Here is a 23980-nt window from a genome sequence, read left to right as displayed (position 1 = left end):
CCCACGGCACCAGAAACACCTCAGCTGCGAATAAACGCATTTGCTGACATTCAGGCTCCCCGCTAGTCGAGTTGCTGGCTGAGGAGCAAAGCTGCTCCACAGCCCATGTGGAGCCTGGTGTGCTGGGGACAGGAGGGCTGTGTCCCTGTCCCGAGCCATGCCACCTCCCGCGGGCACAGCTCCTGTGCCGGCTGCCGAGACCCCGCTGGGGCCGGGCACTGTCACGGCTGACATGGCAGCAGGGGAAATGCTCTGTTTCCTGGCACCTCCCGCTGGGTGCTGCTGGCTCACCCGCTGCTCTTTAACGGGTCAGTCTTCACAGGTCCATTTGCAGCTTTGCTCTTCCCGTTCCAATGCAATTGAGTTATTCCTGCTGGGATTTGCGTGGTTTCCTGAGCTGGGTCAGTCTGGGCAATTCCAGCTTGTGTCAGGCCCCAAAGACCTTTTCCCCTTTGCATTCGCCATCTGGAGACACCAAGGGAAAGCCACAGCACACACTGACCTGATGTGGGTACCAGGCAGACGCACCTGCTGAGAACATCACGGGCACTGTGGATATATTATTTGAGGAATAGTGTGATAACATATTGCTATGAAAGTGCCCTTCTTGTCCTGTTTGTCACCCTGCCTGTGGTCCCCTGTCACTACAGCCTGATCCAAGCAAATTTCCCTTTCTGCTAAACAGCTTCGCAAATGCTGGCTGCTATTCCTGGGCCAGCCAGGCTCTCTTGGCCTTTAATGTCTCCAGGGATGGGGCATCCATCATCTCTCTGGGCAACCTGGGCCACTGTTTCACCAGCCTCAGTGTAAAAAATTTCTTCCTCATGTCTAACCCGAATCTCCCTTCTTTTAGTTTAAAACCATCACCCCTTGTCATATCGTAACAGGCCCTGCTAAAAATGGATCCTGCAGCATTGTCACAGGGCTGGCACTGCCCTGCCAGGACCAGCATCATCCTCCCAGGGCCAGCACCGCCCTCCCTCCCCTGCCCACTGCTCTGCCCCAGCAGCAGGAGGGCAACGGGCAGGGAAATATTCAGCTAGTTCAGGGCTGGCTTCTTATTACAGAGAAGCCGGATTCTGTCAGCAGGACAAGCACTTCTAATTTACAGTGACAGAGGGAAGTAATTGGATGTTTTCTGGTGGCCGCACTCTTCTATCAGCCATAACTTAATCCCCGTTGTGAGCAGCAGACAAGGAGAAGCGATGTCCCTTCCCTCCAGCACCTTTGCCCAGGCAGCACTGTCCCTGCCATGGGGCTGAGCCCCCTCCCAGAGCCACCAGCTCCTTCCCAGTGACCCCGGCTCGCTCCCACTGCAGTTGCTGCTGTTCTGGGTGATTAATTCAGTGTGAGTAATTTTGGAGCAGATGATCTCATTCACGTGGTCCCTGCTACTTCTCCAGCAGAGTGGAGGGAAGCGGGGAGAGGAGAGGAACATGATGTCCATGGGAGCTGACCCTCCATACACGCTCAGGGAGCCCGGCACCAGCCCGCAGACCACTTAGTGCCACAGCCAGAGCAGAAGGAAATTTGCTGGCAAATTGATTTCTCTCAATAGAGAGCAATTGAATCATTTAGGCTGATAAGGGCTCAATTATGGCTTTGCAACAAGGCCAGTGTTTGGGGCAGCAAGCGGCTGCCGTGACCAAGGAGCAGGCAGCGTTGCTGGGCTCCTGGGGGGCTGGGGAAGGGCCCTGACATGGGACATGGCACTGGATGGCCAGGACATCGGGGACAGCCAAGCTCTGCCCCTGCCAGGGGTTGGGGAGGCTTTATGAGGAGCTGCAGGGACCCACTGCAGCCCCCCCACTTGCCAAGGGGAACCCCAGTGGATTTAGCACCCTCTGGCTTAGAGAGTCAGAGGCGGTAAAGAGATCTGTGGCCCCGTGTCCCAGGGCTGGGACCTGTGCGGCGATGGCTGTCCTGTTGTGGGTCCCTGGGTGACGGGACAGCCATCGGGCAGGAGAGCAAGGGTGGCATCGCTGCCCTGCCCTGGGCTGCACCACGAGGAAACCGGAGTGAACCCCGTGAAATGGGACGAGATTAACAAAGCAGCTGAATTATTCTAAGCTAATAAACTAGCCCATCCAGATGGCTCCCACTATGAATACTATTAAAGAGAAAAACTCAGGGTAAATTAGGAGATTTGAGGCTAAGGCTTTTAATTCATGTGCAGAAGCAGCTCTGTGGGGTGAGGAGCATCCCCCTGCCCCCTGCCTGCCTCCAGAGGCAGAGATCTGTATTATCCTCACGGCCCTGGAGACATGAGGATATGCTCCTTCTCCCCCAATTCCAGAACCCTGTGCTGGCTGCTCCCGTTGCCTCCTGGCAGCACCAGGTTTGGGGCCCGGAGGTACTTTCCTGCCACACATGTGCCCATGCAAACCCCAGCTGCTTGAGATACGTTTGCAGAAATATTTCCCATCCCTACGGGTGCTCTGAGTGGAATTTCCTCCCCACCATGGTGTTTGGCTGTGGATGGGCATTTAAAGAACATCTTTATTCCAACAGAGAGAGGGAGAAAAGAGCTGGTTTTGCTCTGGCCGATGTGACTGGGGCAACGATGGCTGGTGTGTTAAGTTTTTGAATTACCCTGATGAGATGTTTAAGCTTGTTATTTGTTTTAATTAATGCGAAGGAAGTTGTCAGAGCGCCAGAAAGTAGCGAGAGAGGGGGAGCAGGGAGGGAAGATGGGGACATTTGGAATTGAAGCATCCTATTAATATCCCTGCTGTTGTATGAAAGGTCATTAATGAACGAAAGAAAAATGAATGGGGAGGGAAACAAGAACTGAATCCCTTTCTCTGCCTCCCACCGCCCATCAGGACACCTTCTAAGCTCTGTTGAAGCCCTGCTGTCCCTTGTCCCCTGCCTTTCTCTGCTGTTTTTGAGCTGCTGGGGGAGCTGGGCTGCTGTCGGTGCTGGGTGGGCTGGGAGGGCTTCAGGGAAGATGAGAGCTGGTGCTTCAACACACTGACACCAGGGTGCTTGAAACTGCTCCCACCTGCCGACATCCAGAGCAACATCTCCTGCCTTTGCCCCAGGACCTCGCCTGACACAGCTTTGCACCCACGATGAGCAGCCAAGCTTGGCCTCTGCTGCAAACCCCTGCTGAAGGGATCGAAACCCCAGCCCCAAGTGGTGTTGGGCAGGCAGAGGGGCTGCAACAGGCAGTAAAACCTCACTTGGTGTATTTATCTCTTTTTTTTCTGCTCTTTTGGAGGTTAACGTGACCAGCGTATGTTCCCAGCTCTGCACTGAAGCTGTGCTTGCCCAGGAATTGATTTGCCACGCTTGAGATGGGAGAAAACAAAGATTAAATTTAAGCTATTTGTTCAGTATCTCAGTTATGCAATTGGACATCGTAGATTAGGGAAGGTGACCTCCTGTAGCACAGGGGGGATTTACTGACATGTTTGAACAAATATTACACTTCCTGACATCCAGCACAGCTCAGGATGGAGGAGAAAAGGTACCAGCCCCACTGCCCAAGCCCTGGTGATCTCTGTCTTCCCCAGAGCCCCAGACTGGAGGACTCAGGATGTCCAGAGCAGGGTCCAGCCTTGCAGGGTCCAGCAAGGAGGAAAGGGGGAAAAGGAAAGAAGAGAAAGGGGAATGGGAGGGGAAGGGGAAAATGTGCATTTGCAGGATCTCTTCCACCTGCTAAGCATGACCAGAGGGTTTTGTTCTGGTGACCAGCTCCCGCACTTCTGGTTCCTGAGAGCTTTGTGGTGGTGGTGGAGGCTCTTGCTGCACGGAGGCTCCTGGGAGCCAGGGCTGGTCCTGTGGCAGTGGGCAGGGGACAGGCAGAGGACAGGATGTAACACTAGACACCATGGGAAGCTTCACTGGCTCAGGTGGCCATCAGTGAGCCAGCAATTTAAAATTTAAATCTGTGTGCTTAATAGAAAAAAAAAAAGAGAGAGAGAAGGGAAAGCAGCCAGGCAGGACCAGTGTTTGCATTGCAAACTGTCACTGTCTCTGTTTGTGAAAAGGCTTTTGACTGACAGCAAAGTTTGTCAGAGGCATCTGACGTCAGAGCTCCGCACAGAGAGGTGTCGGAGTGACAGTTTGCCAATGGCAACAGCAGCATCAGCCGCCTCTGGGTAGCTTTGAGCTCTCCTCCTCCTCCTCATCCTCCTCCTTCTCACCAGGGTTTCAGAGCACCGAGCAGGCTGCCCCAGCGCCAACCTGCCCGCTGCACATGGAGCTCCTGGGTGGAGGAGGAAGGGAAAGATGCTTCCATGTGTACTGGGTACCACGTGGCTATGGAGCAATATAGTAAAATAGCTCTGGCAGTGGCAAGGCCAGGGCAGAGCTGAGGACAGAGGAGGCGGCTGGGGCGAAGGCGGCATGAACGGCTCGTGTTTGCTCTCTTGGTGTGAGATCTTGCAAATGGAAATGATTCCCCAGGAGAGCATCTGCTCCTCAGGCAGGGTCTGTACCACTGCAGGCGTCCTCCAGAGACATCGCTGACCCTTTCTGCAGACAAATAAATCAATAAAAGTAGTGGCTACAGCAAGGGATTTGGCCATCTGTGCTTGGAAACACCTGAGCCATCTACGATAATTGCCCTGTGACTGTGGACCGATGGGTTTTCTGAGCCCCAAGACACCTGCTTGCTGCTGAAGTGGTTTAGTCCATCTATTTAATGCTGCACTAGCTGGGAAATTGTTTCTCTGCTTTGGCTTTAAATGATGAATTGTTGCCTGAAAGATTATCCTTTGTTTATCTCTGTTCCAGTGACCACCTTTGCTGCCTCTCCCCTCACCTCCGCAGGAGATGTGATCATTCCCAGCCCTGAATATCCCACTGTTCATCTTTCCTCCAAGCCATCCCCTCCCCAGCTGAAACCCTGCCACCCAGCTTGTGGCTTCTCCAAAACACAGAGTGGGGTCTGGCACTCCTGAAACTACAAAGGAGCCTGAGAAACATGTCATGGCTGGAATGAGAAAGGTGGGGAGGAGAAGGACCAACCTCCATGCCTCCCATCACCTCCTGCCTCTAATCTCTTCCAGGTCCAGGAGAAAGCAGGGGCTGCAAACCAGGCTGGCACAGCCAGGTCTGTGCGTGCTGGGGGACGGGGCTGTGGAGGCATCTCCCTCCTGCTGAGGACCAGAGGGATGGCCTGGAATGGAGGGACACACGGATGTTCCACCCCAGTTTGGCTCAGGCAAGCTCCAGTGGGACTAAGCCAGGCTTTTAGCAGCTCGGCTGCTGCTGGCGGGGCTGGATGCTGGGCGAGAAGAGCTGGGCTTGGAACCGGCTGCCAGACCCTGTGTGGGCGCTCCCCACTTCACTGCAGCACCCCCAGCCCCAGCACTGCGGGCACCCAAATGTCCCCAGGGTGACGCCACTGCTGTGGCTCCGCTCAGATGATTTCCCTGTCTCCAGCAGAATGGTCTCTAGAGGAGGAATTTGCCAGCTCGATTTGCAGTTTAGATAATTTCCCTCAGGAAAATCCTTGGGCTGTAACTCTCTTAAGAAGGCCAAGTATTTTCTCTCGGAAATTTGGTGTGGCTTGCTGCTCTGCCCATGCAGCGTGTGAAACCATTAAATGTCCTAAGCCAGCTAGGTCCCCTACCCTAAATCAAAAGGAGCGGTGACCCCAAGCCCCAAAACCACCTGTGAGAAGCTTCTGTTTCCTTTGGGTGTTTCTGAGAACTGGAGCCTCTATTCCCCTCTGTTCCCTGACAACATGGACCAACCAACCACTTGGGAACCAGGTTTTCATGGAAATGAATTTGCAGAGGAAATGGAGCCGTTACAAAAACCGAGTTGAATCTCACTGAGGAAGCTTTGCAGCGTGAGCCCGGCTCGGCCACAAGAGCCACAATAAAGAAATGAAGTGACAAGATGGATTCATCTGTAATTTAGTCAGAGCTGGGGTGGGAAATCTGCAGAAGGTCACAGTGACACTAAACAAGTGTCTGGTATTAAACCCAGCTCAAGTTTTCATGTCTTGGTAAAAGAGCTGGAGCATTTATAACTAGTAGCAGGCTATTTTTGGCATCCCAACCTATTTTGTAGCTCCCAGGAGGACCAAACCGCTTCTCTTTGACTTTGCAAAGCCTGGATTTCTTTTTGTGTCTGCAGGATGCTGGGATCTGCATTTAAATTCTTCTGTCACTGCCTGTCTTGACAAAAACTCGCAGGTCCAGGCAATTACTGCTGTTGCTTGCTTTGCACAGAGCCGAGAGTCCGCAGCCCAGCTGAGGGTTGTGTTGTTCAAGCTGCTCTTCGAAATAACAGCTCAAAAGGGGGTCGCAGCCTGAAGAAGGCTAAATTCTCAGCAGACGCAGCTGCCTGAGGGGTCACTGTTATTCCCTGTGTTACAGGTCACTGGGCCACAGACATTGGCTCGAGGTGACCGTGGAAAGTCAGCAGCAGAGGCTGGTACCAGAGCCAGGACATCAGCGGTTTCCCTGGACCTGTCACCAGGCAGAAACCAGGTGGAAACCCCACAACTCCCCCTGTTCCTCAGCATGTCCCCTGGCTTCCCCCACACTGTGTCCCCTCCCGTCCCAGCGCTGTTTGTCACACGGGTGCCAGATCTCCAGTTCTGCAACGCTCTGGGTGACATCTGGTCTGCCTGCCCCCCAGCTTCTCCCAAATGGAGAGAGGTGGACAAATATTCAAGCCAGCATACATGGACCCACCAAAATCAAAGTACTTGACAAAATCGACTGCATTTCACTGGAATTTTGTTCTGAAGCGACACAAACAAACAAACAGATCTGGCAGCATCAAAACATCTTGTTTCAGCATTTTTCCAGAGAAAGAAAACCTTCCTGTTCTATTCTGAAAATGCTTTTCACTGCTGAGATTGTTTCAGGAAATAGCTAAATCAAGCAGAAAGCAAATTAAAAAATCAAAGTCTTTTTGGAGATGGATCCGGTTTCCAGATTTTGCTCTGGTTGTCAGCCAAGGGGGCTGTGCCGCTCCGGTACCGCCGGTACAGGCTGCTCGCCCATGTGTCAACATCCCCCACAATTTTATTGAAATAAACTAAAAGCAATTCTTGGACCTTGTAAGACAAGGTAGTTATCTCCACCGCCAGCCAGCAGCAGATTTATTGACCTCTAAGATGCATTCAAACCATATTTTCTTTCGTATGACAAGTGTCTTATTTCATTAAGGCGGTTTTTCGGCAGTCCTGAATCGCTGCCACAACTCCATTTTGTCAAAAGCAAACTGAGGATGTTTCCCACCGGAGTCAGGAAAGTTAAACGCGGTACCTTTGTGAAATGGGGATCATCAAGCCTTTAATGGCAGAATTAAAGTAAAAAAGGGCAGCTTTTCAGGCAATAACGATAAACGCTTTAATAGCTGAATTTGAAAGTGAGGGAGTCTTTCTGGCAGCAAAAAAAATATGGTAAACTGTTTTTACAGTATTTTCACGGAGTATTTGAATGAGTGGGCCTCATATTTTGAGGATTGGAAGCAATTTGGATGAACTTGAAGAATTCTCCTTGGCAAAAAGTGTGAAACTCAGTCTGAATTGAGTTAGTGATGTTGACAACAATGTCCTCAAAAAGGTTGACAAAGGTGAATGATTTGATGAATTTGCAAATGTTCAAAAGTCTTGAGATGAACTGTGAAGAGGGGAATAAAATTAAGCCTGGTGAGATAAGAAATGGAGGGATATATTCAAGTACTTAGTGTGAAATATAGTCTCAGTAAAAAACATGGAAACATTATCTGGGGTTTTACTGGTACTACCAGAACCAATAGATCTTTATAGACAGATGATAAGAAATATAATAGCTCTGAGACTACTAAAGCAATCAGTGTAAAAATGTATTTCTAAGACATAGTTGTAATGAATTTTATCATATGCTTCTTTAATTTTAAACTTGCAGATGATATGCATGCTTCCCCGTACAAAATCCCTTACATCTCCTCCTATAGTTTTCTATACCTGAGCATTCAGGGAGAAGTTGCAGCACTCGAAGGCGCAGTCTGTTGTCGGCATATATCGATAAGGCATTGTGAAAGGCAGAGCACATTAGTTTTGGGTTTAGGATGGGTTACGGCAGAAGACAAAGAGAGTAGTGCAGCTAAACATGAGCTTGCTGGTGAAGGTTATTGAGATCTCTGTTTATTTTCAAGCTGATGCAATGTTTTAGGGTATTACGATAAAACCCGCGTTATCACTTGGTTGATCATAACTGGTCTTGCCTTCAGTTTGTAGTTACACAGTTTGAGTCACAGCTTCAAATTATTTGTCTTGTACAGTCTTCTACAAACAATCTGTTAGGGGCTTCTTATGTAACGTTATTCCTCTCAAGTTCAGCGAAAAATGCTGCATCGTGAAAAAATGTGCATAATGTATGACAAATTTAGCCCCTTTGGTAACTGCAGACAAGAGAATCTTCCTTTCATTTTGGAACATAGTTATCACAGCCTGGAGGAAGGAGGGAGGGAAAATCCAAGGCAAAACAAGAAAAAGGGTAAAAGCAGCCTTTCCGGCAGTACAGTAAAAATAGAAATGCATTTACCAAACTGTTGCTGGCATTTGAGGTGAAGAAAAAGCATTTTTCCCTTTCCCTGTTGCCTTTAGGGTCTCACCCCGCACTGCAGGACACAAGAGCCCTTTCTGGCTGAGAGCAGCCTCAGCATAAGCGCAGGCACAAGATGAAAACACATTTGAAGTATCCTCAAGTGTTTGCAGTGATTTGTCCCTCCGAGATGCAGTTTTGTGATAGCCGCTATGCCGCATCCCCTCTCATTCTATAAATCTGCCGATGTCTTTCCGAGCCCGGAGCAAATCGATTTTCTACAACTTTTACAAGTATTAAAGCCCATCCGTAGGAAGCCACACACGGGATTCTTTCTGTCCTCTTCTTATTACAGACGCAGGAGACTAATTTTACAAAGATATTTCACAAACGTGCTGCAAAGCGAAGGGCAGAACCGGAGCCACCGACTTGGGCAGCATCGCTGACCCCGACGCGCCTCCTGCGGAGGGAGCAGAACGCTGAGACGAGCCGTGCTGCGACAGGGAACATTTTGTCCACATGATTATATGTCCTGGCAACTAAAGGACCTGAATCCCAACATTAAATCTAAATTAAATTGCCATTCACTGGGCTGCTGAGAGGTATTTGCTCTAAGGGAGGGTTTATATCGCAGACTGCAGCACAGCGTGGCAAAATCAGCTCCCAGTTGCTGCTGCACAGAGCTCACAGACCTTTATCTGTTTGGTTTCCTGGCCTCCTGATGAGGGGCTGAGCTCCCCAAACACTGTAAATGTGGCTTGGTGCCTTGGGGCTGCCCGGGGCACCGGGGGGGTCCCCTCTATGGGGTGCTCCATATGGGCAGCTGGGATGTGTTCTGCACCGAGGGCTGCTGAGCTCCAGCACATGGGGTTTGCTCACAAACACCCTCAGCCAAAAAGCCAGACTCACATTTTCAAACTGGGAAGCTAATATCGGAAAGCTGAGATGTCTATTTTCTGTACTCCTTCCAAGAAATGGTCTAGTCACATAGGTAGCAGAACTTCCCTGCCTTGGCACTGAATATTGACGTTACAACAGTAGTTAAACATTTACACTCCTTTCACTCATGCAAACATAAGCCTGTGTCTGTGCACAGGGGAACCAGGAGGAATCTCAGTCCTTTTAATGTGAGAGATGGAAGCTGGAATCTTTCTAAGCATGACCTGGGATGGGTGCCATACTACTGCTATGTAATTTGGCTGGAGAGCTCTGAGCCATCTCAATTCTCCAGCCATCATTCCTTTGCTTGGTTATCATTCATCCATTTCTATATGCTAGTTTGCTTGGAGGAAAGAGGTTGGAGATTTACAGCTAGAGTGGATGACTCTGTATTTTTGGAATTGGAGCTAAATTGCCCACCAGTTCAAGCATTATTGTGTTTTACAATAATTGCTGCTTAAAATTCAAACGCACTAAATTCCACCTGTCATTCCCAGCATCGCCTCCGCTTGTGACAATGCCAACAGCACGAGCGGGTATGAATGAAAGGACTGAAGGAAGCGGTTTGTCTGCATGATTCCATGCTTTCATTCTGCCACAATCTGCTAACTCCCCTCCTCTAAACCCTCGGGATATTTTCCACAAAGTGTCTGCTCTACGGGATGCTTTGTAGAATGAAGACACCGTGGCTCAGGTTTTCAAAAACAGCATCTTCATTTTCATGCAGGATGGACACTCACCCCCTCAGCTGTTCCATCATTTGTGGCCAGTCAACCTGCTACTTTAATACACAAACACTTATGACTGTTGACTGGGTTTTCAGGTGGGTTTTTCTCTTATGAAGGTTTTCAGAGGAGCTAGATGGGCTGTTCCTGTACACGAGCTCCCACTTAGTGTCTCACTTTTGCTCCTGGCCACAGAATGTGTCCCAAGTCCATTCCTTCAGCTCTCCTGAACTTGCCCGTGGCTACAAACCTTTCTACTGGTTAAACACTCCAGTCCTTTCCTTCTCCTCTATTGTCTCCTCCAGTTCGGTATTTTTGGTGTTCTTGCTTTTGCTCTTCCACCCTCTTTTTCCCAGGTGTCTCGAGCTTTCCCTCTCTGTGCCCAGCACTTCCCAGCCTGGAGAGCTGGGGAGCAGCATAGCCCCTGGGGAGGTGCTGTGTCGATGATCAATCAGGGAGGTGGACAGGCAAGCACCTGCTTTTAATGGCATTTTTTTTCTATGCAGGTGTTTCCTCTTCCCTTTTGCTTGGGGCTGAATATTGCAACAGACAACACGTGTCTGCAAATTACTGCTACCCTGCACTTCATCAGTCTGGGTCCACCTTTTAGTCATTGGAAGAGAACCAGCCTCATTTAACATCCATTAACTTATCCTGGCTGTCTGAACCAAAAGAAAAAACAAAACAAAACAAAACAACCAACCACAACAAAAAAAACCAAAACAAAATAAAACAAAACCAAACACCTAAAAACCCAACATTTGGGAAGGCACAGCAAAGCAGAAGACGGTGCGCAGCCCAACCCCACACTGCTGTGCCCAGGGGTTGGAAGCCACCGAATGGGCTGAACCCGTCCAGATTTAGTAGACACCAACAGTAAAATTAGAGAGCAGCTTGTGCTTTGAAGCCTTGAGTTTTCTTAACCCCCAGAACAAGGCTGGCTGGACACATGTGAAAGAAGCAGGGCTAGCAAGGGACCCAGAGCTGATGGCCCAGCATCTGATTACTCATCCTCTTGGCTCTGTCTCACTAGTGGTTTAGCACCTTCTTGGTCTTATTTTTGATAGCTAAGGAGGCAGAGAGAGACGTGACTCTAAGACAACAGGATATTAGGAGAGAAGGGTGGAGGAAGAGCAAGATTGAAAACAAATCTGCTTCTAGATGGGGTTTCAGGCTTAAGTAAGTGCAGTGTACTCTGGACTACACTGTGCAGACAGTGTAGTGTTCTGGCCAGCTCCCCAGGCACAGCAGGGCAGATATGTGGTTGGGCTATCAGTAAACCAGGGTGCTCCTGGCTTGCCTGCATCCCAACCAGCAAGGATGCTGGAAAAGCCTGTCTGGGTTACAATGTCATTTTGCTAAGGTTAGAATATATCACTGCTTGTATTAGTGAAAAGCAGAACGTAGTCTTGACATTAAGGCAGGAAATCTGCATTCAGTTCCCAGATCCAACAGAGGCTTTCCTGATGTGGTCTCGGGCAAGTCAAGTAAAACTCCCCTCATACCCTGAGCTTGTGCAAGAACAATTATACTGCCTTCTGGTCTTTGTCTTGACTACTCAGACAGTGAGCACTTGGGGAAGAGAGAGGCTTTCACTCTGTGTTTATACTGTGCCTGGATCTTTAGGTCATCAGTATCCCTCAACACAAATAACAAGAAATAATAAATAAGTTAAAATGTGTATTGTCACACAAGCATATGACAACCTAGCCCAGCGAAACTGTGGTACTTGGTGTAGTTGGGCACACAAGTCAGTATCTCTCAGCATCATCCCATATGGACGCAAAGCCACCAGACAGAGGGGAAGGCAAGGCCAGGCCATTCTGCAGTGTTCATTTACTGCTTGTGTGTACCCCTGCTCAGCACCTCCCACCTCCTGCACTCCAGCCTGCCCATAAAGACCAAGAAGAACACAAATCAAGTCAGGGAATCAATGGGAGCCCTGGAGAGCAGGGATGATCAGGCTTGCATTTGCTTTTGGGAGCTGGAGAACATCACATAGTGCTGACTATTAACTGCCCGGTTCCAGCAGCATCTTCACCCTGGGGAAAAAAAAGGGGTAATATTTACCCTGAGTAGATTTATGCATGAGATGTGTTCTCACTAGCAGGGTTTGTTTCTCCATTGCAGCTGAGCTCCCAGCACCTGGACTCTTTTTTGAGCAAGCAGTGGGCAGACAGGGTAGAGAGAACAACATACAGAAGCCAGGGACAGGCATACACAGAACTGTAGGCGAGTACAGGAGGGAGAGGGCAGCATAACCTCTCATCCCAGTTTATAAAAACTAACTTCCTAGCCTGACCCAGACACCTAAGACTCAAGACAAAAACATAAGCTACGTGACGAGAGGGAAGAGAAAGAGCCAGAAGGAAAAATCTATCAGAGCTTTCCATGGTTCAATCAGTCAGAGCCTGCTTTGCTGGGGAAACAATCAATTAACCACTTCCACTAGAGCGGACACAGACGTGCTATTCCAGAGGCAGTAAATCTTTGAGTTTATTTGTTCTTGGTTGCACTTTCAGCTTATTTACAACATCACAGGAATATTCCTCCTTGCTTATCCTCAGTTCTCTAAGTTTCTCCCAAGGATCTCTCTGTCCATGATGATCAGCGAAGAGAAACACTTACGGACTAACAGTTTCCAGCCTCACTGCGAATCCTTATTTCCCTTAAACAGGCGGCCAAGACAAACTGTTTCCTCCAGGCATCTGGAGGGCATTACGCCTTTAACTGTCCATCTGATTTCCAGCTGTCAATGCATTTTGTCTCACTTTAAGGCAGGTGGTTTTGGTTCAGGGTGTTTTAGCCCAACCAGTAATCAAAGAGCCCCACAGTACATGAATTAGGCAGATACCTGCCCTGAGGAGCAAAATGTAGCAGGCGAAGGAGAGGCAGATGACAGCAAAGCTGAGGGATGATGCTGAGAGCACTCGGCTCAAGCCCCTCTGTAGCAGAAAGGTGCAGGAAAGGACTGGAGCATGGCTGGTCCCACAGGTATGGTAAAGAAGGAGGTGTGAGACAGCTTGGGAAAAAAGGCACAAAAGGAGCATTGGGAAGTTGTGACCACAGCATAAAGTTAAGATTAAATTTCTATTCCCCATTTCAATTTTTCCTCACATGCTTTAAATGAATAGAAAGCAGCTCTCAGCAATTCTGTGTAGCTCGTGTGCCTAGGAACCTGGGAGCTGATTTTGGATTTTGATTCACAGATGCCTCTTGCTCCTCCAATTAAATGTGCTGCCAGGGCTGGTAGACAGGAGCTGTTTTAAGAGCTTTCATGCACTTGGATTTGTCCCTATAGCTGCTGCTAATGCCTTGATTGGTGCTATTGAAATCTCTTCTTAAACATATGGTAATATATTCCTCACTGATGTCCCTGCCTTTCAAAACTCAGACCTGGAGTTATCATTATCTGTAATAAGTTCATTCTGTTCCTTCTGCTTTACTGCCTGCCCAGCCTAGCTTTGATGAAGGAATTCCTGTAACCAACTCCAGAGCAAATTTTGATTTGGTTTTGGATTAAAAAAAAAAAACAAACTATTTTCTATTGGGAAGCCCTGCAAACTCAGCTTAGCATCTGATACTTAAATGACCTTTGCTATTCTGAATGTACCACCAGTAATGAAGACTGTCTGCCAGGGCCAGGAGTCCACTAATAGGCCTTAATTGCCCTCACAAGCCTCATCTTGGTCTCACATTCACCTGCTCTGCCAGAAGCTCCATTTAACGTCCAGCCCTGGGGGCTCCCAGTTCTGCCTGTGCCAAGCTGCAGCTCAGCCTGTCTAAGACCTGTTCCTGGGCTGGTGTTTGTTCTTCCTTGGTTGACCCTGGAGGTGGTGTGTTGATGTGACCCACTGCCATCACCACCCTGCTCTACATCCCATGGTGTGGGACTGTGCCTGCTCAGTGGGGTTGTTCCTGCCCTGGATGGGGCTGCTCCTGGAGAACTGGTAGGATTTTCAGTAGGTAGAAAACTCTTAGTGGACTGATTTATTAAGCATTTGAGAGAAGAATACCGGTAACATCATGGGCGATAATTCTGCTGCTGCTTACTATGTATGGAAATAAAAGCAAAAACAGTGTTTGTAAGTACAGAATAATTTTGGCTGGAAGAGACTCTCAGGATCATCGAGTCCAACCATAACCTAATTCTAGCACCAAAAAGTGAGAGGTCTCTAGTTCTATTGCAGCCTTAAACTCCAGGGGGATTAAGCCAAGTGCCAGGAATGACTGAGCCCAGTCTGGGCATCTTCTGGTTGTCTGCAGCTTGGCTCTAGCACTGGAGGAGGAAAACACTTTCTTACTTTAGGCTGTTGTTCTGCACCATTCAGCATACAGCAGTTCTGGCCACACTTCCTTATGGAGATGTTAGGCTCTGATTTGCATTTTTGGAATAGCACAAACAGGCCTGTCACTCCATGTGTCCAGTGGGATGGCATTTGGTTATTGTGATGGGTGAACAGGTCAAGTGCACAAGGAACATCTGCCTTTGTGCTCCTTGCTGGGGAAACCAAATCACTGTCAGAAAGCATGCTCTGTCTCATCCCATCCCAGCTTTTGTTGCACTGAATAACTGAGGATACACTGGGTTTCCTTCCCCAAAGTGGGAATGGGTGATACTCTGATGCCCATGCCATAGGCAGCACCTGCAGGCAGCTGGTACTTTTGAGCCAGTAATTCTCCATAAGGAGAAAAGAAACACAAGAAGCCAGTCTGTGGGAAGGATCTAAAATTCACTCTCTTCATGGAACACCCCAGTTCCCACCAGCACCTGTCCAAAGGTGTGTGGCAGAACTGCTTTAAACGCTGCGCCAGAACGGGCAGTGGCTTTCCAGTTTAATTTAACCCTCCAATCCATCACCAAGGAAAACCTCTTGGTTTATATGCTTTTCTGCCTGTGAACTTGTCTACTTCCAGACAGGGGGTTTTGTTTAATTTGGTGCCTGGGGGAAGAAGACTGTTCTGCTGGTGGTGACAATGACGCTTGGGATGGGGTTGGAGGGAAGGGGAGAAAGTTTAATACGTGGAATTAAATGCTAATTAAGGCCTGGTTGGGATCAGCCTTCTCCGGGCAAACAAGAGCCTTCTGATACCAGCAATGGCTGGGACGTCCCTCCAGAGGTGGGGATGATCTCCCATGGCTGCAGGTTCCGCGGGTGCCCAAAGACCCTCTGGCCCCGCTGCTGCCCCCCGAGACTGTGGGGCTGAGCAGCCAGGCAGCTCTTTGAATTACACCACTGCCGTTTATTTTTTGCCACTTTCGGAAAAAAATAAAACAAACCCCTTGAAAGTCTCAAGATTATTTTGGGGACGACACATAGGGGCGTGTGAGGAGCCGGCGGGGGGAGGCCCGCCCCGCTTCCCCAAAGCCGCCTCCATCGGCCCCATTACGACGATGACCGGGGGTGCCCAGACACCCCCCCATTCCCCTCCGTCCGCTCCGCCGGTCCCGTCCCTCCCCCCCGGCGGCGATTGGCGGCGGCGCTGCCGGGCGGGAGGCGGGGCGGGCGGCGGGGCGGCGCGCACAGCGCCGGGCGGCAGCAGGTGGGTCCGCACCGCTCTGCTCCGCGCTCCCGCCTCGCCTCGCCTCGCCTCGCCTCGCCTCGCCCCGCCGCCTCACCGCGGCCCCCGCCGCAGCCAAGACGCCGCGGGCCGTGCTCCGAGTGAAGAATGGGGCGGCCAAGCTGGCCAAGCCGCCGGCGGCGGCGGGGGAGGCCCCCGGCGGCGCCCCCGGACCGGGGCTCTTCATGGAGCGCTCGCAGAGCCGCCTCAGCCTCTCCGCCTCCTTCGAGGCCCTGGCCATCTACTTCCCCTGCATGAACAGCTTCGACGAGGAGGACGCGGGTACGGGGGCGCGGTGGGGCGGGGGCTGCAGCCGAGCCCGTGGGTCTCGGTCTGAGTGGGGGTGCAGAAGGGAGGGCGGGGGTGTGCGTGGGGTGGGCGCCCAAAGCAGGGGGAGAGCCGGGGCTGCCGGTGGGGCTGGGGGCAGGCAGTGGGGCCGGTGTCCGGGGTGTGTGGGTGGGCGCTAGCCCTGACCTCACCGCAGTTTTGGGGTGTCAGGGGTCCCCCCTCCGCTCCCAGCGGGCTGTCAGCGTGTGCAGGAGGGTGCTGGGGGGCCCGAGGGCTTGTGCAGGGATGCGTGTGCCTGTGGAGATTGAATGGGGAATTAATTCATGGCGATGAAACGCTCTTCTGATCGATGGCGAACCCGGCGTGTTTGCAGATGGAGCGGTTTACGCTCCCGTCCTGCTCTTGCGCCGAGCTGGGCGAAGCGGTGAAGGGCAGCGCTCGGGGAGAAGGCGTTTATTCTACTGGATGCTGTGTCCAGGCTGCCGCTGATTTATACACCGTGAACTCTCAGGTTAATTGTTCTGAGGGTTCGTTAGCACGGTGCTGCTTTCGGAGAGGGGAATAAAAGGGAATCCGTTAAAATGGGGGCAAAGTAGATCACACGGCACGTACAAAAAGCCTTTCAGAATGGATGCAGTGATTTATTTTGTTTTGCCCTTTTCATAAAAACCTATCCGGCCTCAAAGAGTTGGCAGCGGTCATGAAATAAGAGAAAGCCTCAAAAAGAGGGGTGTTGGTAAGGAAAAGTAGGGAAGAAATGGGGTTGAATGGGAAGGGAAGGGTGCTGGGTGCTGGGGAAGGTGCTGGGCGGGGAGGGCAGCGCAGCAGCTGCGTGGGGAGGGCGGACTCACGAGGGGGAGGATGGGGAGCCGTGGATAAGCACTTTGTTCCCTGCAGCTCACCTATAAATGCAGGGTGCTTTTTACAGTACACACTGTACCAGAGATCAGACCTTGTAAGTGAGTCTTCTGAGCGGCAAATAATGAAAGTTGGTGACTAAGGCGTATTTTAACGCTGGCTGTCATGGTTGCATCCCTCAAAATGCCGGCATGCTCCTTTGTCTGGCGGCTCATCCCGAGATGTGCAGATGCCAGCTGGAATAACGGGCAGATCAGCCCGCTAGCTGCTACACCTGTAACCTTGTTGTTTTTAAAGGGATTGACGTAAGAATAAATTCATCATCTGCGTGATTAACCTAGGGTTGTCATCAGCATCATGCAGGGGTGTCAGGCACAAGATTGTATCCTCCAACAGATGTATTATTTTCAATTTGTTCTCAAATTTTGCTGATGATTTATTTGCAGTTCGTGTTTGATTTGGATGCTGGAGAGCGTACATGGCAATAACGGGAGCTTTGGGAAGCCTGGTTGCTGTTGCTTCTGAAATGATTGATAGTGAGACATGCTGGAGTACGAGAACCCCACACAATGCCTGGAACAGCGTTTCATTCCCCGGCATCCGACCCCTTTTGCTCTGAGCATGGTGACAGTTTCAATGAATGCTTCCTCTTCCAGCACTTAGAAAAATGGTTTTGCACTAAATTGTATTTATTCACACTTACTGGATGCTCATGCATGAATGTTAATAGGCTGCTCTTAATACAACACGATTACTTGTCTCTGAATTAAATAAATCTACAATTAAGCCCTCATTCTCCAGCAGCTTATTACTAGATCTCGCTTGCCTGAGTTAGTCTCGTTAGCAAAGCTGCGTGGAGTAACATTCATTACAGTGGGGACGTCGCAGTATTGCTCCTGTATTTTGTGCCTGTGAGTGTGTATTCAGACACGTATGAGCAAACAGCAGGAAAGAATGTGAGCTGCTTTGTATTTTTTGCGTTAAAACTACAGGCGTATAATTTTCTCAATAAAATAAATGTCGTGAAAGAGAAATGGTAAAAGAAATGCTGAAATTTTGCCAGACAAGATTCTGTATAATTCATACCCATGCACGCTCCTGAAATTGAGAGAGATTCTGACCAGTTTTGGTTGCAGTTTGATTTCTGTCAAAAAAATAGATCGTGATAGCTCATTCAGGGAGATGAATACTGCACTTGGCAAGATGTTCTCCATAGGAGATGGCAGGAAAAGGAAGAAAAATTGATCCCACGAGCGTTGACAAAGTAAACAATCCTATTTCAAGCAGACACATCATCCATTTTGTGTGAAGGGAAGAACCACATCTTTAAGAGAATAGTCATCCTACGGAAAAAAGGAGAGGAGCTGATAAATGGCCAAGTTTCCTTGAAACTTGACGTTTTCCTCTGAAAAGGGAGAACAGCCCAACGTGGGCTCAAATCTAAAAATGAGAAAAAAAGTACTAAGGTATTACAGGTGGGGCAGATTAAAGGAGCGTAAAAGGCAATTTGCAGGGCTTGTCTACTCTGAGAGCTGCGGCAATGTGCGAACAGCCACATCTGGGCCACGCTAACAATACCTCTGGGTTCCACTATTTCCCACTTTTAGTTTTGGAAAAACGGCTCTGCTTTGGAAAAATGCTTTTACTTATGGGGTATTTCCCTTTCTGCCATGGCTCTTCTGTTTTTCTTTACTATGCACCTTCTGGACATGAGTTAGAGAGGACTGTTCTCATCTTGCACAGCTCCTCTGCCTCCTCTGCTCTGAGTTCTCAGTGATGAAGTGGTTGCGGATGGTACCTGCTTATATGTCAGTGTACAAAAGCAGGAGGGCGGTGTAGGCAGGACAGTGACAGGACTTGGAGCAAGAGCCTGCATCCCTTTCAATTGTTTCCAGAGCGTGAGGATGATTGAGCTTCAGATGTGTCCTATGGCAAATAAAGCCACATGCCTGCCGCTCCAGAGAGGGCGATGTGGACTGGCGCTCCTCTGTAATACACTTCTCATTCCTCAGCTATGTTACAATGAGGATACTCTGAGCCAACACTGAGCTTTGCTCACCAGTAAGCTGCAGAGAGGCTTTAAAATTACAGGAATTATTGTCTATGCTCGCTAGTGTAAGGACTCTGGGCTAATTTTGGTCTTGGCATGGTAATGTTGCTGTCCTTCCTGCTGGCCGAGTGTCGCTGTGTTTGCTCCATTGAGGTCCCCAGCAATGTGAAGTTAAGGATTTTGAAACTGCAGTTATCACCATAATTGTTGGTTTAATTTATATAAATATTTGTCCTTAGTTCTGATAATTTTTCAGTTATGGAGTATTAGGCTAAAAAGAGGTTAAAATAGTTCACGCGCTCTTTGTGTGCACATGTGTAGAAATGTGAGCCTTAAATCGGTGCCTGTTTCTAGCAGTGTGAACACGAGTCTTGGCTGTCCTGAAGATCTGCCATATGTTTGATCTTGGTCTTGGCTGGGATCAGCTGTTCGCAATGCTGGTATTTGTGTGGCGACATGTCAGAAGGGACCAAACTACCAAGTGGCAAGTGCATGGCGGTTAAAAATAGGGCGCTGAGGGTTCATGATGACTGTGGGAACCTGCAGATTGTGAATGCTGGGCACAGTTTGCAGTTAAAACTGCAGGACTGTGGAATAGGGGTGCATGAAATCTGCCTTTGACAGCAGTGTCAACACAGCCTTGCCCAGTCCGGGATCATAAAATCATAGAATGTCCTGAGTTGGAAGGGACTCACAAGGATCATCAAGTCCAACTCCTGTTCCTGCACAGGACAACCCCAAAATTCACACCACGTGTCTGAGGGATGAGGCACATCCTTAAGGTTAATGGGGATGTGTTTGCTGGCATGGAGCAGGACCAGCTCGCTCCATGTGCGGAGCACGGGGTTTGGAAAATTTGCAAAAGCAGAACAGAAAGTGCAGTTTTGGTGGACAGCAGCTGTAACTGATTTGAAGCTGCAGGTGCAAAACCCAGTGAGTTTTGGGCAGGAAAGTGCAGGTGGTTTAAGTAGCAGCAACAATCAGTGTGGACCTGCTGGGCAGCCAGGAGTAGGGCTCAGCTCTGAAGAGATGAGAGCTTCCCGACAAGGACCCTGTGTCCTACACAGGACAAAGGCTGCACCTAAAGAAACAAAGGTTGGGAAGTGCCAAAAGTCACTGAAAGGGTTGGGGTTTCCTTAAGCACTGTGCCTGAACCGCAGGATTCAGGAGCAGTTCTGAGGCCTGGTGCGTCCTCCTGTGCTGTGGCGTAAGTGGGTGAGATGCAGTAAAGCTCCAGCTCCTTTTCCTTCCGTCGTGCGTCCTGGTTTCCTCGGGAAGGACGCCCACTTGCACTGGCAGAAGGCACCCGAGGTGTGCCTGGGAGGGATGCGGATTTGGGTGTTTACGAGATTATAGCCAGGCAGGTGCCCTGGGGTGCAGGTACCACTTGACCATCTGCACAAGATGAAACTCGTGTTCCTCAGAGGAATGTTGTACCCTTGCAAGTGTGGTTGGCAAGCAGAGAGGCTTAGATAGGAAGCAGGGGAAGGTACAGAATAGCCGTGAGGGATGTGCGAGGGTCCCGCAGGTCGGGACCCCAGCACAGGGACTGTCCGGCTTGGCAGATCTCTGCCCTGCCTACAACATGGCGGAATCAAGTCGTGTCTCAGTGAGCTGGAACTAAGTGTCTGGCAGAGAGAAAATGGTTTCCAAAGTCAAAATGTCTCCTGGATACTGACAGCAAGCCTTCCTCGTGTCAGCTGCTCGTTCAGAAAAGACTTGGGTTAGAGATAAAATTCAGCCTAGGCTGCTGCTTCCACACGCTATCGAGTACTGGCAGATGCACTGCGTTACAATCCACTCCTTTGAAGAGAAGCTGTGTGAAATATTATTTTAATGGATTGATAAAACCATTTAAAACATTGGGATGGAGGATTGTGCTGTGGACGTGTAGTTTAGTTTAGAATCTCTTTTGTCTGGGTTTTATCTGTTGAACTTCTCTATAATTTTAAACATCAAACTTCTCTGCAATTTTAAACATTAAAGCATCACAAAGTTATTAAATAGAGTCCCTATGTGTGTTTTCAAGTTGCCATGGATATTTCTCAGTTGCAGTACTGTATTAGATTGGGGTACATATGATTTTTAAAGAAAATGATGATTCAAGTCTTTTAACTAGTCCATTTATATATTTTTAAAATGTATATGTATCAAGCATGTTAAGTCCTTTTGATGTCTAGTCTGTTTTTGCTCCATCCCAAGCTACCTTTGAAGTTTTGTAAGCCTCTGACCAGTTTTGTTTTTTGTTAGGTAGGTAACCATGTTCACATGGCAAACATACAGAGGACAAGGGAAGTTATTTGCACAGCTGGAACGTTAGCTATTTTCTTATTAATCCTTTACAAATGAAACGATAGTTCATACCCGTAATCCTGGCTCATCTGGCCGTGCTTTATCCCAGGAATGCTGCAGGACAAATCTGAATCGATCTTGGAATATACAAATATGTAGAGAGTTGCCTGTGGCCTCATCCCTCCTGCGCAGATACACGGTGCTTTTGGCTGGTGCAGAGCAGCAAAAGCCACAGCGTTTCCCTCTTCTTGCACAGCAAGGGGTGTATCCTTGGCCATAGGTTATCCTGGTGATTGTAAGAAATGCTGCCGTCCCTGCTGGGCAAATTCTAGGTCTAGTTACGCAGATGTTCATTTTACAAATGGATTAAAATGAAATAAAAAATGAGAACAGTTTTAGAAGGGCTGCTGTCAATCAGTCTTTCATCAGAAGGAAGTATATGAAATGGACCAACCGCCTAGAAGATGCCGTGGATGATACCTGCGGAGGTTGGTGATCTCACAACCTCTCACGAGTTAATCCGGATCATAAATGCAATGACTGATTTACACAGGGGATGCACCCAGTTGGTGCAGAGCTGGGCAAGCCGTGCTGTTCCATACATCCCCTGGGCACCGCAAGCAGCTTTCTGCTCTCTGCATCTGTTGCCTGCATATGTGATCTGTAAACTGCAATTAGAGAGGATGGGTTTTGTCTTCTGCTGTGGCCGTGTGAGACCAGAGCAGAGCAGGAGCCCTGCAAATGAGTCAGCACTGGGAAGAAGTGATTCAAAACCCTGTCCTCGTTTGTGTGGCTCTTGGTGTTACAGCCACATGCAAGGGCCATAGTCCTCATCCAGGTTCACGCTGTGCCGGTGGGAATGTGAAACAGAATGGCCACGTTTGTCCCAAAGAGTGGCAGACGCTTCCCTGGTGCTCACCCAGGTGTGGATTTACAGGGAGAGGGGACGTGAATGAGGTCCCTGTGCTGTCCCCCTGGCACTGCCCATTGCAGCACACGCTGGCAGTCATGGAAAGCATAGTATTGTCTCCTTTTCTCAAAGGTGACGGCGTCTGGTCCAATGTACGTTATCAGTGTTCAGAGGATGATCCGTTCCGGCCACGTGCGCAGGAGTTGCAGAGGGCTGGTTGTACGTGGCCCCTGCCAGCCGCAGGGGAAGGGTATCTCCTCTTATTTTGCTGTCAATTTACTTCCAGATAGAGGAGTCTGTCCCTGGAAAGCTTTCTGTCTAGGAGAAACTGTTTCCTTCGTGCTTCTATTTCATGTGAAGTTAATTTTAATGCAACATTTATTAATTCGAAAGCACTCTGTTCTCCAGGCTAAAAAAAAATTATCTTTACTCTGTCAGATTCCTACATCAGGACAAGTTGTAAAACGCTGTTACTACTTTGCTTCAACATTTCCGTTTGACAGAGTGTATGTATCTGCTTTGTGTAGGGAAGAATTAAGTTTGATTGGAATAGTTGTTTTGAGGAATAATTTATCTGTGCAATTATTTTCTGAAGCCCTATCTGCTCATATCTGAGTGCCTTTAGTTAGATTAGAAATGTGAACGTTTTAATTTAGGGAAGGGTCTGCAATTTGCTCATGTGTTTCGATGGGGCAGTGAGACCTGGCTCATGGGGGCTCCTCAGCCCCGCCGGCTTCTCCTCTTCCCTCAGCCATCTGTCATGAAGCACCGTTCGCACATTTGAATAAGGATTTCTGGTCTTCTGCAGAACCGCTCCATGCAATTTGAATACCCATCTATCCAAATGGTGTTGCTTTGTAGGCTTGGTTTTATTTTCTGGGAGAGAGTGTGTGAAAACCACACTACGCTGTATGGAAACATGTCATGGTTGGGATCCTGCAACACAAATGATGCCTCAGTAGGTGCCATTGTTTAGATCTGCTGGTGACATGCACAAATTAGGGATGCTCTGATTTTGTTGTCAAACTGGGCTTGCCTTGGGATCTGCATTTATCTGTGGCTTTGCTTTTGGAAAACAGCATGCATGTAAAGGCTGGGAAGCCCTGATACAGCCCAGCTTCATGTAGGAACGCAGCAAAGCTCAGCAGCCCTGTCTTTTAACCATAAATCACTGTGGCTCATAATGTTTCAGCTTTGTGCCACTGGAGTGTTATATCACCATTGTCCAACACACAGGGAACTGGTGCAGCCTTGCAGAAGCCAGCCTGAATGTTTGAGTGCTCAACCATTTGGAGAGCACAGCGTGTGCACAGGTAAACGTCACATTTTTCTCTAAACTATTTTATGACTAAAAGAGGCTTGTGCTGATGTCTGTGTGTCCTTATTCATACAAATGTGGAGGTGGAAGGGTCTTGAGGAGTTGCTTGTGTCTGATCCTCATCCTAGCTAACCTTTTCCTGTTGAAGTTTACCCTAAAATTTAGCTTAAATAAACAGATTCCTGTTACCTTGCTCCTGGAAACATGGGGAACTGCTGCCTTTAGAGCAACTCCTCACATTGCAAAGTAGTTTTTCCTAGTGCTAATATTCCAAGCCCAGAGATGACCATACTGAAACCATCACTGCCTGGCATCCCTCTCCCTCTTTTTGCAACCTTTTGATTTTTGGACTAAAGGAGCCTGGCAGAGTTTTTTGCATAGAGCGGTTTTGCGAGCATCGTGTTGCCCTTGGTGCTGGACTCTGGATCTTGCAGGAGGAGCAGTGTGAACGGTGGCTGCTGGCTGGTCCCTGGCAGGGAGGAATAACTGTGTCCCACACCTTGTGTGCAATATTCACAGTATCACGGCATGTTTGGG

The 23980-nt window shown here is 49.1% G+C and overlaps 1 protein-coding gene across 1 annotated transcript in view; it reads left to right on the top strand.

Moving 5' to 3' along the window:
* Positions 1–15912: 15912 nt before the first annotated feature.
* Positions 15913–23980, top strand: part of RIMS4 (regulating synaptic membrane exocytosis 4) — a gene marked incomplete at both ends in the record, with an annotated part of 46398 nt that continues 38330 nt past the window's right edge. Inside the window, one exon of the mRNA XM_080354741.1 lies at positions 15913–16009. Coding sequence (XP_080210867.1) covers positions 15913–16009 — 97 coding nt within the window. The remainder of the gene's footprint in view (positions 16010–23980) is intronic.

Source organism: Nesoenas mayeri, assembly GCF_963082525.1.
Source record: "Nesoenas mayeri genome assembly, chromosome: 16".
NCBI lineage: Eukaryota > Metazoa > Chordata > Aves > Columbiformes > Columbidae > Nesoenas > Nesoenas mayeri.
Note: the sequence above shows the minus strand (reverse complement) of the source record. Positions and strands in the feature narration are given on the sequence as shown.